This window comes from Ptychodera flava, chromosome 19, assembly GCF_041260155.1.
Source record: "Ptychodera flava strain L36383 chromosome 19, AS_Pfla_20210202, whole genome shotgun sequence".
Lineage (NCBI taxonomy): Eukaryota > Metazoa > Hemichordata > Enteropneusta > Ptychoderidae > Ptychodera > Ptychodera flava.
The window spans coordinates 10204295-10221240 of record NC_091946.1 but is presented as its reverse complement, the minus strand read 5'-3'; the positions used below and the strand labels follow the sequence as shown (position 1 = coordinate 10221240).

The 16946-nt window shown below is 37.1% G+C and overlaps 1 protein-coding gene across 1 annotated transcript; it reads left to right on the top strand.

The window, feature by feature from the left end:
- Positions 1-3693: 3693 nt before the first annotated feature.
- Positions 3694-13429, top strand: LOC139118521 (C-signal-like). The gene is made up of 5 exons (XM_070681856.1): positions 3694-3949; positions 8138-8189; positions 8593-8783; positions 10260-10409; positions 11746-13429. The coding sequence occupies exons 1-5, from the start codon at positions 3725-3727 to the stop codon at positions 11968-11970; spliced, it is 843 nt and encodes a 280-aa protein (XP_070537957.1). The 5' UTR covers positions 3694-3724; the 3' UTR covers positions 11971-13429.
- The last annotated feature ends 3517 nt before the right edge of the window (positions 13430-16946 follow it).

Here is a 16946-nt window from a genome sequence, read left to right as displayed (position 1 = left end):
CAGCGAGAAACAACCTCGCTTCTGTACACTCGTCTATGGGACGAATAGTCCCAGAGCTGAATAGCCCACCAAACGACTGTGAGATAACGGAGGTATTGTCACCATGCCGCGTATTGTTTGAGACAATACCTCAGCTCTGCTATACGCTGAGGGCACAATCCCGATATTTAATGATTGCCGTTTTTTGTTTACACCTTCCTAAGTAGAGTTTTACAAGAAAAGTCAAATGCATACTAAGGTATATTACATGAGACAGATGTTTAGTAGGCCTAATCGCTAAGATTATTATATACCAACGCATACCTTACAAGAGGAAGCGGAGTCCGAAAGCGGAGTATAGAAGAATAAAATTGACGGGAAGTCCTGATCGTATTAGAGCCGTTATTTGACCTTTGGCGTCACACAAGTTTCACGTATAAAATCCTAGGAAAACAAGATTCGTTTTTTTCCAAATATAATCTAACCCGCCACACATTGTACAATAGCGTTGATCGCGATTTCGGGTTTTTTACTAAATAAAGCTGCACTCGCGTGACTTTCGGACAAATATGCTGAAATTCGGACAAATTTTGTCGTTGTATGCGCGGCTGTTGTTGCAGCTTGTAGTCTCACTCATCAATTCATACGAATATAAAGTGTGACGCAGGTTTTATTTTCGTCGTTTAAGCGGAAAATGCGGACAAATGTTTATTTATGCATATTAATGAGAGAGAACAGTGACGTCATCTGCGATCAGCGCTATTGCCGTATTACATCCTCTAATACCGAAACTTTAATGTACAATGAAACTCTATAGGTTACAGACGTAGATGAGACCGTTAGGCCTATTAAGCTTATAGTTATTAGGTATAGTTATGTGGTAGAATAAAAAAAGATTCAAGTCGCCGAATATTCACGTATTTGCAGATAACTGTATTAGGCCTACTTACGAATTTGAAAGTGCACAGTCCCTCGTGGGCTATTCAGCTCTGGGACTATTCGCCCCATAGACGAGTGTACATAAGCGAGAAACAACCCTCGCTTATGTACACTCGTCTATGGGGCGAATCACAGTGATACATAGCGGCCGCCGCGTACTAAGGCCGCGTTCAAAAAAGTGGTGGGGGGGGGGGCTGGCGGAATTCGGGGGGGATTCGAAATTTTTTGGGGTAGTCGAGGGGGGCTTGAAAGTTTTGCTCTGCCTATAGGGGGGGGGGGACCTGAAAATATTTTGACTCCCAACATTTTGATGTCGTCCAATGGTTCTAATGTTAGTAATAATTAAACAAAATCTAGAACCGTTTTGTCATATTTTATGTCTTTAAATCTCAAAAAAGTCTAAAAATGTATGAATGCCATTAATTTTCGTAGAACAAGTTGGCCTTGTAATGGGGCAGGAGCTACAACTGTTGATAATTTTTCAATATTTCTATGCAATGTATCAAACACAGTTTCTTGGTGTCTCTCTACAGCATGCTGCTGAAAAACACAATATTCAGTTTGTCAACAAAGCCCGTTTGTCTAAATATTGGTGATAATTGAATGATGCAAATGCACGGTACACGTAGGCTGTGTTGGCAAGCTGAATACTGGATAGCTCAACATTCTGTAGGGAGTAGAACAAGAACACAATTGTATAAACTGAACAAAAATATTGTCAAAATAAAAAGTTAGTACAACTACTGCCCTGCTACTACATACTGGCAGTGACAGTGATACATGTAGCTCTGACTCTGATGTAGTTTAAGAAGAGTTTCGGCCATAGGACACTCAATTGACAGTGAAACATACATCTACTTGTACACAAGATCCAGCCAGAGAGCAACGCATAGAAGACTAGGGGACTAACAGTTACCATGGATATTTGAATTCTGGCATATGAGAAGAATCAAATATTAGAGAAAAAAGATGGGGTCACCATACTTGATCTTATACAAATGTACGATGAAAAGTCAGTTTTTCTAAAATCACTTAAAATCAATATATAAAACCATTCATTTCAAGTTCATGCAGTGAATGAAATTTTCACATCTCATTGTACCAATAACACAAAAGTAAAACTTTGAACAGTAAAGACTCTAATTTAAATGGAAAAATGTGTGACTAAATGGAATCTTTTATTTTTTATCAAATTTGCCATTATTACACCCAAAATTTCTGAGATTAAAACATTAATTTCATGGAATATTTTAACCTTCCAGTATTGTCAATTTTGTAAAACATTTTATAAGTGGCATCTAAGTTGTACATATGTCTTGTACTTTTGAAAAAAAAATTCTCGGTAGGTCACTGTGCTCATTTTTTCACAATTTGGTTAAACGTAGCTAGGAATACACAAATTTCATACTCTCTCATGATTGTCATTTTGTGTGCTTTTCAGCTGGTGCCATTGAACTGGCCACAGTTGGATAAACTCAAGTCGGCTTAGACTGAGAAATCCAAAAGTTCACTGATGCATTTAAAAATGAATCAATTTAAGAACTTGCCCTAGGTATATGGCTCTACAACCTGCTGATAAGAGGTAGTGTTGAACATTTGCGTGCAGAACGACACATTACATGTTTTTTTTTACTCTGCGTGCATTCCTAATTAATATGCGGCTATATGGTAATTTGGGGGGGGGACTTGAAAATTTTTGAGGGTATCGAGGGGGGGACTTGAAAATTTTTGAGGGTATTGAGGGGGGGATCTGAAAAAAAATAAGATTTCAATCGCGATTCCTCCGCCCCCCCCCCCCCGCCATTTTTTTTGAACGCGGCCTAAGCATAGAATAATATGCATAGTACGCGGCGGCCGCTATGTATCACCCCGGCGGTGGCAGTCCCCGGGTTGGTGGGTACCCATGCTTGTTACCCAAGTTTGAAAAGTACCCCCTTTCCTAGAATATTTCTGAGAAAAACACCCCCTATTTGTGGCAAATCTGGGAGAAATTAGCTGTAAAAAACATAACCTTATTTTCGAAATCTAGGAGGTTAGTATGTTGACTTCCAGGGTTGACCCTGGAGGTTGACTTTGTATACATGTACATACATCACAAATGTTTGTCCTCACCTGATTTTAGTCACATTCATACACAATCATCTAAGTGATGGGCATGTATAGGTCATATGTACATACAAACGTACGGTACTGTTTTTCATTTTCTTTGTGAGTGAGACTAGACCAGATTTAGTGTCCTAGGGAGATTATGAAAGGACTACCCCTAATCTCGGAGGTTACTCTGAAAAAGTACCCCTTTTTCTCGATTTCACGGACCTAGAATCTCCGAGATGACTGAAGAAAAACACCCCCTTTTCCGTTAATTTGGTAACGCGCATGGGTACCCACCAACCCGGGGACTGCCACCACCGGGTGTATCACTACACTCGTCTATGGGGCGAATAGTCCAAGAGCTGAATAGTCCACGAGGGACTGTGGAAAGTGCTAGCAATATAAGCTTACCGATTGCTCACAGAAGAATATTGTGTTGTTTACGTCTGAGCGAATTAATTGTTGACCATCGAAAACAACAGTATTAATTCCCTTTAGTGCTACATTTATCTTATTTATATGGTGAGGTATTTATTATTTTGAAATCGTAATTGTTCATTGATACATAGACCCTCTAAGAGAGAGGCAGCAACCCAAATTTACGCGCGCATATGTGTTATTGAGATTGCGCCAAACAACAATAATATGGACGAGCACCGCTGGTGGCGTTTGACCGCGCTTCCAGCAGATAACCCCTGACCCGAGCGTGATCGATATGCCATCACCTTCTACCCAGACAATCAGAACAGAAGTGACGAGCTGCACTCACGATAACCTCCAGTCAAACGCTTCAGAGTCAATGGCATCTTTACAGGCAAAAACTGTGTTAATTACTGGTTGTAGCCGGGGAATCGGCTTGGAGTTGGTGAAACAATTTGTGCGACTGCCATCTCCTCCTGCTCATATATTTGCATCGTGCAGGTCACCAGATACCGCGCATGTAAGTATCAAATCTTTTCGAGTTGCATGTACCCGCCATACCAAAGCCACGGATTATGTATGTATGTATGTATGTATGTATGTATGTATGTATGTATGTACGTACATTTGGCTACATTTGCCAAATGCCTACCTACCTACTTATCTACCATGTACATATCTGTATTTGGTGTACAGATACATAAAAAATTCAAACTCTGCAGCACCTACCATCCTAGTATATTTTGTATAATATAAAGGGTGTACCCAGGGGCGCGGTGGAGATGTGAATTTGTTCGCAGTCAGATTGTACAAAGGAAATAGGTTAAACCCGTAATTGGAATGGAATACGGTACAAACAAACCCATATTCTCAAACATACATAGAAACATGGGTTTGTTTGTATTGCCATCACATGATCTTAGGACGTATTGAGTCTGTAGATCACATGGCGTCCTTTTATTCCGAAGTAGAATCACTGGTCTTATTTTTGCTTGTTGAGGGAGGACTGGTGACGCTTGGAACAGCCTGTAAGGATGACTTGGTACTTTCTGTTCTACTGAAAGGTCTCTCACAAGCTGGGTTTCCTCTGGGTCAGCAGGTTATGTTCTCAAAAATGAGAATGGTGCGCTAAAAATATTCTCATTTTGAGAAAAATTTTCTCATGCAATAATTACCGTAGACTTTTTTCCTCAATAATTAGGCCATCCAAGTACACTCTAAGTTTCACTGTATTTCTTGAATTGATCATAATTGATACAGTCAATTGAAACAAATAATACTAGTACGTTCATAAGTTTGAACTTGTGAAGTCAGATATCTTTATTTCCAGTGAAAGTACTGAAATTTAAGACAGTGAAAGTAACAATGTAGACCTGCATTTTTCAATATTTTGTTCTGTGCAGCAATGTTGTCCAGTCATATTCCCTAAATGACAATAAAATACCAGGTATTATGGCAAAAAAATTTAGTTTGTTTCTCATCCTCGGTTGCTTACAAAAATGTAGTGACGTGCTTTTTATATCATATTCGGGGGTTTTTGTGAGCTTTGATATTTATGTAAATTGGGTCGTACATGTTGACATATGTTGCACCATAGTACAAAGTGCTGTGCTTGGTGGACGGACCATGGAGAAGCGAGACTGTCAATGATTGTACAAGTGACGCATCAAAAAAAAGACAATAATTCATATAAAATAAAAAGACACAAATGTAAACCAATCAATAATAATGGTTTGATTTGCTGAACAAAGTAAATGGGATGTCAATATAGGCAAGTAAGACTGAATAAAAGATAAATACTGTACATTACCAACACTCAATCCCAAAACAAATTAAATGATTTTCGAAGTTAAATTAGACCCCCGAATCTCAGTGTGACAGTTTTCGGACGACCTCAGTTTTCGGACATTTAATGACATGCTGCACTGTTCGTTGTACTCACTTCGCTCTGTATTGATAGCGTTTCACAAGTCATGTGTCCGCATATTAAGTCAGGTGAATAGTTATTTTTTTGATGGAAGCTATATCGGGCGCACCGTACGATACAAGGTGTCAAAAGCAACACACAGAGACAGCCCATGTCCGATATGTAAGCACTATACATGTGCTAAATATAGAAACTATATCGAAATATAGTTACGTCGTCCATGGATTGAACATAACTAATTTATCACGAAATTCTTACAAACAGTTTTCTAAATTGAAAATCGGGGATTTGAAGTTTCAAAATATCAATATTTAGCCCCTATAATCACATTCCAAAGACGACGTCCGATTACTACACACTCAACATTGGGTCAAAAATTTGGCAACTTTGACCCCCTAAATACCATTTCCGTCCTGTTAACAGTTTTAGGATAAACACAATAAAGTTTCGAAGGGTGTGGTAATAAGATTTCGTACTGCTCGTCATGTATGAAACAGCTTTTGGGCGAAATTCACTGCCCTGTCCGAAAACTGTCACACTGAGTGTATCTAAAACCGCGTGCCGTCAATATTCGAATCACATTACTGAATGAGATTTGAGTTACGGAACTGGTATGACCATCTTTAAGATTATTTTCCAACTTCGATTTCAAACGTCGGTAGCTCTCTATGGCGTTCAAATCTGCTGCACAGGGACAACTTCATCTTGACGAGCTCACGTAGTTCAAAACGGTAATCATGCTCTTTTTTGCGAAATCTCCAGCAATTTCACAGTTTGTGTGGCTCTTGGCAGTCGAAGCTACACGATCTCTGTCTTTGTCTGATAAAGCTTACCACCGGTAATGCCTTATTAAAGTTTCGGAGATCGGACCTCTTACTAGTTTAGTCATCGTCTATCGCATGCAGTATTGACCGCTCCATATCTTAATGATTGCCATGCGCCGTCTGCTGTGTGTCGGCCTTTCAAATGCATTGTCCAATTAAAAGACGGCTTTCATGACGAAAGTGGACCCAACATCAAAACCTGTGCATTACGAGCGCAGAGACTTAACCATAGTTGATACAGAGTCATTGGTTGGTTGAAGATTTTGGACGATGTCATTTTAGTAGAGAGACTTAGTTGTGTTCTATTGCGTGTAAAACCATGGAAAACCATGGCCAGGTTCGTGTTACCAACTCTGCAAAATGAAAGGTTTGGAGTAAAAACAATGTTTACATTTCCCTTCGAACGTTTTTTCATAGTGATTAGTGGTCAAATATCTTCGCAAAATGTACGAATACTAACTAGAATATTTTCGTAAACATCTGATTTTCTTCTGAAAATGCGAAAAAAACGAGCGGCAGCGGAAACACAGACAAGATAGACTTGGTTTAAGGCGGTGAATTTTCAAACAATAAAATCATAATATTTTCTCTTGTGCCTCTCCAATTTCGTACAAACCTATTGGAATTCGGAATTTGGTAGCCCAAGCCGGTTTTCCCAGCGATTGAATGTGTTACCTTTGAGTCTGCGCAGTATAGTGAGTTAGTTTCTGCCGGATTCACCGTGATTCCGGGTGAAACTCCCCTGTATAGCGTTCACCTCACTCATCATGTCCACTCAGGCGCGCTATTCACATGAAAGCAAAATACAAATCATTGCATTCACTCCACTCAAACATTCACAAATCACAGACTTGAACCAAGTCTACTCACAAGCGTAAAGTTGGCGTCATCCTCAAACTCAAGTGACCTTCCTCACTGACGCTGAAATAACGCTACTCAGCTTTAGCTTTAGCGTTATATCTAAAGAATGCCGAAGTGATGGTTACTGTGGATGGAACAGCATAAGCGAGATAATTGTATGTATTCCATGTTTGTGCATGTTTTGCATAGGGGTGAGGGTTTGCAACAATACAATGAGGTGCATGCTTTTTTAGCTTTTTGAGATTTTTATTACAATTCATCAGCAGGTATTTTGTTTGGTGAAGTTTTAAGAAAAGCTAAAGTTTGAATCAACGAATTGACAGATGTCATTAGATTTGCTATAAAAAGATGCTGACTGAAAAGAAATGTTCAGCCGTAGCTACCATGCCATTGACACAATTTTTAGCTCACATTTGGTATAAGTATTTATACCAAAGAGAGCTTATATGGTAGGTCGGCGGCGTCTGTATGTCTGTATGTATGTATGTTAGTACTTTTGGATGTCCGTCCAAATCAAATTCGTCTCTTCCAATATTCTTGTCTTCAGACGTTCACACTATTGTTGTATTCAAAACATTGTTGAAATCATCATACCTTCTAGTTTACTATTTCCACCACTTATTTATATTGGAATTCAGTGATGTGGCAACAATATGCATACAGTTTCATACAGAAATTGCTTTAGACTCTAGGCAGCATCACAGCTGTGGTTAAAAAGCAATATATATATAAGGTTGAATGAGATTCCATGGTATAAATACAGATATGCAGGAACTGAAAGGAAAAATGTCACATATTATCATTGTGGTATGTAATATTACAGATATGTAATGTTATTCTATCATCTTAGTTTTCATAAATACAATTATGTACTTTGCATTTTGCATTTGTCTCTTTGTGTTCCCACAAAATGAAGGTGACACAGTTAATATAAATCATCAACACAAACAATAAGAGAAAATAAAAGCAGAACTATGATATTTTTCATTGAAGTATTTATTTAAGAATTTATACTGCATTTATGATCAAGCTCTTTACAGAATATTTCACAAAAATCTATGAAATATATCTCAGAACAAATATTAATTTTTTACAGGAGTTACAGCAGATAAGCAAGGACAATCCAAGTGTTCATGTACTCAAAATAGGTATGAATTAAAATTTCATTGAAGCATATTCTCTTCCATGACTGTGCGTGCGTGTAATGAATGTTCACTGCAAAAGTTCAGCATTTCCACATGTACCACCCTTTTGTTTTGTTGGCAAATGCTTTATAGGTTGTGGATTGGATTTTGTTCAATTGAATATGCCAATTCAAAAATAGTCAAATTTTCTTTTTTCCAAAACTCTGTTTTCCAATATTTTACTGAATTCTTCAGATTTTTATTGATTTATGAATTATTGTATGCCAGATACCTTACAACCAGCTAGTTTATATTTGTTTCTATGGAAACTGCAGGGGAGCTGTATATAGCCAGCTTTGTCATTATATCCTGTGTGATTTTTGAATGTTTGAAATGAGAAATCTAGAAATTTGCTTTCATTTTCCAGATGTTGAGGACAAGACAACCATTGAGAATGCAGCCGTGCAGGTTGAACAGATACTTACAGGAAGTGGACTCAATTTGCTAATTAATAATGCTGGAATTGCTATAAAAGAACTTAAAATTGATGATGTGACAGAAGAAGCAATGCTGTCAGTCTACAGAGTGAATACAATTGGTCCATTATTAATCACTAAGGTACGAAGTAGTATTGTTAGTCTCCAAGGTCGAAGTTTAAGGGGGTGTCATATAGATTTGGTTCTGTTTGTCCACATAGATATTTCCCAGTTGATTTTCTTTTGAACATGGTACAAGGATAAAATATTATGGCATACATATGCTTGCCATTTGGATTTGTGATATGATCCAATTTGGCAACCATTTTGGGTTTATTCGGCTATTATGCAGGCATGCCTTGACTGATGCCATTCAAACTCAGCACAAGCACAAAGCACTATGACTGACAAATTCACCTCAAACAGCTTTACGATTAAATCCAATATGGTCACCATATGGCCAGTTTGTTCTGACTTTTTTCATGTCCATAGCCATTACTCAAACATTAACTGATTTTTTTTTTATTTGGCAGAAGGACAACACACTATGACTTACATATGTGTGCAAAATTATTTTATGATATGATTCAAATGTGCAGGAGAATTTCTTGGAAATTTGTGATGAATGATGAATCTTCCTGAATCTGTAAGAATCAATATCTATTTGCATCTATTGATGCAAAGCACAGTGCAAGACCGCGTGTCTACCCTTGTGCTTTGATACCATTCTATTTAGATCTGTTGGCAAAGTCTGAAGGGACTTATGTTGTAGATTGGGCTCTGTCCGTTCATCTGTCCACGCAGATTATTATCTCAGACATGCCCTGGTCAATTTCTTTCAACTTGGTACAGGGATAATACACTATGGCATACATAGGAAACTCAGTTTATTTTTCAATATGATCCAATATTATACATTAGTTTTATTCAAATTGTGACAAAACCTACAATATTGTATTTTTTGGACAATTTTTGCTGTTTTAGTCCAAAAAAATTCCAAATAGCTCATTCTCGACTTCCCTGGTCCAATTGCAAAACTTTGAAAACTGCTGCACACTTAATCTATGTATTTGGTGTGTAGATGCATGTTCAACTGTAAACAATTTGTTCAAATGAAGTTATCGAGCAGCAAAATTGTTAATTTGGTGGAAATCTCAATACCTTCGCATCAGAATTTTACATGTTGGATATGATTTGTACACTAAAGGCATCCAAATCAATAATAAGTTGTAAATATTACTGCTTGATGAATTTCTAAATATTGTTTACATTAATTCCATGCAATTTAATATTACAAGAGGACACTAATACTTTGGTTTGGTAGATTGTATCACTTGTACCAGGCACCCCAGAATGCAATCCCCAAACAGGATTATTCAAGCTCTAGCAAGGTCATAGTCATATTTTGAGTCTGAACAAGACAATAAGGACATGGCTATATTTACAGATCTGGTCAACATCAGCATTTCAAAATGCAAAATGAACTCCCACATTTCACAATTTTGTTGTGTGGAATGTAAAAGATAAAATATGGTAGTGCAGCTGTATGAAAAAATTGCATAAGATCAGTGACTTTTTGTTGTTTTATTAATACAACTTCTCATTTTGATTTCTACAGAGATTTCTGCCACTCATCCGGAAAGCAGCACAGACCTATGGTAAAGATGAGTACAGTGCATCACGTGCTGCAATCATGAATATGTCCAGTAAAGTGGGTTCCATCGATGATAATAGAAGTGCCAGATATTACAGCTATAGATGTTCCAAGGTAGGTTTTACAGGTTAAGCAAAAATTACAGCAGAAATTACTGTTACAGTAGCATGCCGTTTGGGTGAACGTAAAGTTTGGGTGAACGTAAAGTTTATGTGAATTCTACAAGTATCAGTGATATCCAGCTGTGCCAAGACTGTCCTCTGCCATAATACATTTAGACTTTGTCAGTGAATGAGTATTTGTTGACAAGCTATTGGTAACTTACGTGTGAGATTCATAGAGTTTGAAGTCTGTGTGCAGGTGCCTTTTACCTATACATGTACTAGGTATATGCTCAACCCACATTGCTGTCATTGTCAATGATCAATAGATAATAACTTCAAAAAAATGTGTGTAGTTTCCAATGTAAAACTTCACTGTTAAACATTTCGCTTAAACCTTGTGCTTCCGCAAAGTTTGAATGAAATCAGTTATGGTATGTGTGTGTGTGTGTGTGTGTGTGTGTATGTAATGGCTGCAGCAAAACAAAATTATTAACAAAATTTCCATCAGGTATATACTATCAAAACAATTGACATGTGCATTACACCATATAGGACATTTTCCTTTTACAAAGTTTGAGCGAAATATGTTTTGCTGTGTCAGTAAAATTTTCTCAACAAAATGGGCACAAGACAGCCATGGTGGATCTTGTCAAAAAAAAACTTCATATAAAGCTGTTATAATGATGTACTTGTGACAAGTGGAGCAAGAAAGGTCAAGGAATGTCTGTGTTATAGGCTTTTGACTTAAAATGTTTCATAGCAAATTGGTTACATGATGACCATGTTTGATCATATCACAAAACAAATCAATGTGAATATGTCCATATACATGTATAGGGCATTATTTTCCTTGATGTCCACATAAATCTCTTACTCGTATACATGTATTTCCAAAGTAAAGTTGGCTGCAGGGATGTAGAAAATAGCCAGCAGTCAGCAACAAGAACCTTCTGTCAACTAAAACTTGTCGACTTTGAAAATTATTAGTTAAGTAAAAATCAAGACATTTTGCACAAAGTTAATGTGCTGACTCACTACCTGTAACTGCCTATACTTTCATTTTTGCCAACTGTAACCAAAGTTTTCTTCATCCCTGTGGTGTGTAGAAACATTGGACACTCTTAACCTAGTACATGTAGCACATCAGAAGTACGGGATTGAAAACCTTCATGGTAGTGGTGGTTAAGGAATAGAGTGGTGACAGAGTCATCTTGTTAGTGAACTTTTATTTGAGATGGGGTCGTAGTTCATTAACCTATCATACCATCTTCTTTTATATGTGAGTTGTTATTGTAGGTTGCAAGTTTGAATCTGGCGAAACACATTTCTGAATTCTCTCTTCACAGATAGCTTTGCATATGGTCAGCAAGAACCTCAGCATTGAACTTGAAGCTGATAAAGTAATGGTGGTAAATCTACATCCAGGATGGGTCCAAACCGACATGGGAGGACCTAATGCCAATACAAGCACCGAAGATTGTGTCAACGGTTTAATGAATGTCATGGCAACGAGAACAAAGGAGCACAATGCATTATTTTATGATTTCAAAGGAATGCTTATTCCTTGGTGATCCAGTTGTAGAAACCGAAATAATATAGTGTGGGTATGATCTATTAGACATAGCTCGAAAACAAGTGCTAGATTCAAATACAGACTGTGATTTTAATCGCTTTAACACTCTTTCTCACCAGCACCTCTATTTTCACCCTATAGCCAATTTATGGAATAATTTACCCAGGGCATTACGGACCATCAATGCAACGCTTGCTTTTATTAAACGGGCAATAAAAATATGGTATTGGAACAAATTTCATAGTTCATTTGATCCTAAAAACACTTGTAGATGGACAGTGTGCTGCTGTTGTAGAAAATGTAGACCTACATAAACATTTTTTTTTTTCATTTTTCATTGTTTTCTTACTTTAAATTGTTGAATATTTTACATCAGCTTTTCCTTTTGGTGGTTGCGTGGTGTGATGTTGGGAATGTCTTTGTATAGGTGATCTGCACCTGCTTTGGTCACCCAATCCTTTGTATATTTTTCATACAGTTGTAAGTTTGATGAATCTTCATTAAGTGAAAGAAATACAATAAATTTGTCAGTTTAGAGCGATATATTTCATCCATTCAACACTGTGTACAACTGCTGTTTCGAACAAACCCAACATCTGCTGACGCAATTAAAATCTGACAATTTCCTTTTATGAATATATGTGTTTCATAAAATTTCATAGGGAATACGTCATCAGAAGTGTAATGAAATTTTGTGCAATATCTTTCATCAATGTGCTAAGCAAGTGATTGTTACAATGAAATAAGATTTGTAAGTGACTTTAAAGAAAAACATTTAATATTATGTGTCCATGTTTCATAATTCTGTGTTCTCTCTAAGTTGTAGGATTTCAGAACTTGAATGTCACAAAATTCCAATTACTCAGCCTAATAAGAATGCATGAAATGTGTAGAATTATCACGGGTCCACAAAAGAGTCAATGGCACATCAAGGCAAAGGTTATGAAATGCAATTCTTCCTGGGATAGATGTTAATTTTCACGAATGCAAATCTTCCCGGGATAGATGCTAATTTTTTTCACATTACCAATACGTCCAAACATAAATCGGGCATTATTGTATAATAGTGGTCATGTTGTATCAAATACCACTGTGTGAGTCTCTGCATGATAAAATATTCTCCATGGTTTTAGTTAGTTTCTCAGGTTTGATTTTTATTTTGTGTGAGCCAGACTCCAGTCATTTATCTTGGTTGCCTTTCAGGACACAAAATTAACAGAGAAACCTGCCAAAAATGGTCAAATTCTTTTAAGCCTTGTTAGGCATGAGTACTTGATATTGAGATATGCTTCTTTAATCAACAGATTTGTACAATTATGTCTTTGCACTCTGTCACATCAATTTGGCACCATCGAGTTGTTAAATTTTGGGGTGCCAGACGTGATGGACAGAGCACGTCCTACACTGAGGACAGTTTGATGAAATAAAGGGTTGTTAGAGCAACTAAAACAAAATCAGCCCAGTTTGTATGATTTACATGATTTGAAATAAGTGGGAATGATTGCAAGAGGTGGAAATAAGTATTACTTGCATTATACATGGCAAACTAGAAGGTATAATCATTTCCAACCAAATGAAGAAGACTCTATCCATATGATGAAAACAAAAAATAGCGCCAATGGCACTTGATCACAACTGGCACATTGTGAAACTACTCTATCTCTGGGTACACCTGTACATGAAATACTGAATGGGTAGGTGCTGCGGGTTTGGAGTTGGTCAGTAAATGCACACAGAAAACAAAGTCCCGAAGTAGCGAATTCCAGCCATTTTCAAACCACACTGTTTGTCAGTGGGGTAAGCAATATTCGCAAAAATCACATTTCCAGGCTAATAGACTATGTTTTACGAAATCACACGTCCTTATTACAAAATAAAACGATCTTTGTCTTTAAATCAATGCGCCAGTAAACAGGTCCAGCAGCTAGTTATGTCATCAAGTCTGTAATGTTAAGGGTCATAACAAATGTGAGAAATCTAAAACATTAAATATGTTGTTTTTTATCAATTTATTACCAAAAGCGCATGAAAATCTCTGATACTTTGAATCAGCCATCCTGCATATTTGTAACATTCATCAAAACCTCATTTCTGTTCCATAACTCATTAAATAGTCCACAATGCAGGATTGGTGTACATTCCAAAACTACATATATGAAAGACCCCTAAAATCAATTAGTTAAAGGGGGGTTAGAAATATTCCCAAAACTATCTAACCGCTGCTCCGTTTGGCTCCATTTTTCGGAATCGGAACCTTGGAATTAGTCTGAATATCTCTATCAAATATCAATGCAGTCTGTTCAGTGGTTTTTGACTTTTGTCGTTTACGGAAAATGGACACTGTCCACCACCGGTTGAAGCTAACCCTATATCACAACTTCCAGATGTGATAATGACCTATGGTCATTATGTTAAAAAATACCGCCAATGGCGCATTATGACCGCCTAGTATTATCGGCATTTATCAGCAACCACACTCACTGTGAATTAGACAGACCAGGAAGTCAATGAGCAACATATAGCTGAAAGACTATTTTTCACATTGCAATTTTAAGCTCATTTTATGAGAAAAGAGACATGTATATGTATATGGAGAAAAAGCAGAAGACATATTTGTAAATTGTTTGTTAAGTGACAATCATATATGCATCTCTTGAAATTTTGTGGTTATAAGGTATAACAGTAGTGTAAGAATAATGACGAGGCATGAATAAGTTAGTAAAGCTAAGTTGACAGTAATTAAGATTACAAAATTATACACTAAGCTGGGGAAATCTGATTGAAATAAATGTTGAAAAGTAGCAAAGTCATGGTCATCTTTTGTCTAATACCTTGTGTAAGTTCATGAACTTTACATAAATCTTGCTATAGATTTGTTCCTAATGGGCAATTACTGTGTTTCAGATCATTTGAGAGCAATCTATCATGACAGGTTTAAATTGTAATATACTTCTATTTAAAGGAGAGAAACTTCTCAAATAATTTTTTTTCCTGTAATTTGCTGTGAGAACACATGGACAGATGCTCAGGACTCTATGCTGGTGCTACCTTGATAACTAACCTACAACTTGTAACGTCATTGTCTAACCTGTTCACCCCAATTTCCTGTAGACAGGTCCACACTCTCCATTGATAACAATGGGTTTGGGCCATACCATTTTAGTGAAAGACTGTAACATGTGAGGTTGTGGATACTTAATCTCTGGAATGTCAAAGTCTGTATATTGACTCAAGGATGTTTACTTAACAAATGCCTAGGGTCATCTCAAAAGTGAGAATCTAAACTATGAAATATGTTTTTTTTAATGCTTTTGATGCCCAAAAGACCATAGAAATCTCTTATACTTCGAATCAGCCATCCTGCATATTTCTAACATTCATCAAAACCTCATTTCTGTTCAACAACTCATAAAACAGTCCACAATGCAGGATTGGTGTACATTCCAAAACTACATATATGAAAGACCCCTAAAATCAATTAGATAAAAAGGGGGGTTAGAAATTTCCCAAAACTATCTAACCGGCGCTCCGTTTGGCTCCATTTTTCGGAATTGGAACCTTGGAACCAGTCTATGTATCGGTATCAAATATCAACGCAGTCTGTTCAGCAGTTTTTGACTTTTTGTCGTTTACGGAAATGGACCACATCAAACACCGGTTGAAACCACCTCTATATCACAACTTCCAGTTGTGATAAAAAAGGGGGGAAAATGTGTAGGTTTCCATCACTATGCAGTTACCAGAAATAACTCCAAGCATTTTAAATATAGATACAATGTAGGCCAATAGGATTGGAATTGGGTTATTTTGGTACAGTTTGTGCAAGCTTGATTGCCTTTTCTGTACTTGCCCAAAACTGCAAAAATGTGTGCGAAACATGTATGCAATTACATGTTACCTGAGCCTGATTTGTATTGTGGATGTCTAACACAAGAGTTATAGGATTGGACAGAGTAGTCTTTCCCTTCCACTTCTGTCGGCTGGGGTCGACACCATTCCCATTACTGCATTATTGCTGCCATATCAACAAGGCCATTCCCAATGTAGTACCAAATCTTGCTTATAATGCTTAATGGATGGGGATGGTAGCATGTTAGACCATGGAAGAAGCAAACAGAACCGAAAGTTTGTGCTCTGGGACACAATATTGCAACTTATCCAAGTATGACGCTGCATTCAAGTGAGGTGATATTCTGACCATAACACTGAGAAACCAGCCGATACCACAATCTATGCAATATTCATTAAAAGAGAGACAGATTCAGGATGCAAATTGAACATGTCTTGGTGATCATTCTTACAGAGTGTTAATTCCCCTCTTTTATGACTGTGAAAGACATGTCAAAAACGCTTAGACTAAAAACAAGTTATGAATCTATTTTGACTGATTTTATACTTGCATTACAGTTCTTTCAAAAATTAAATGCATGTCACATGATCTTCAAGAGGTGAATGACATTGAATATTATTATGACTGTAATCTTTTATCAAATTTACCATTCAGCTCAGTACCTACACTGAAAGGCATACCACTATTCCCTTTACAGAAAGGCTTAAATTCCTTTACAGTGGTAAATTTTTCTTTGTCCCTTTTGTGACCACCGTACACAGATTTGACTATAAGTATTGTTATTGATTGTTTCTCAGATAACAGCAAGGCATCGATAATACAGCTATCACACAGCACAAAATGAACTTTTTAACAAACAATGTTTAACATTCAGCTTTCATCCGCAGCTTGCATAACTTCAGCAAAAACAAACAAACAAACAAGCAAGGAGCATATCATTGCAACCCTACCGGAAAGACAATACTTTATAGATTACGCACGTACTTGTGTTCAGACCACGGTGACATGACTTTGAAATATGAGAGAAATGCTTGATCTGGCATCCCCTCCAGTCATAATCAAAGTAAAGACTTCATGGGACACCATGTGCCAAAAGGAGTGCGTTAGAAAAAAGATGTAGCAAA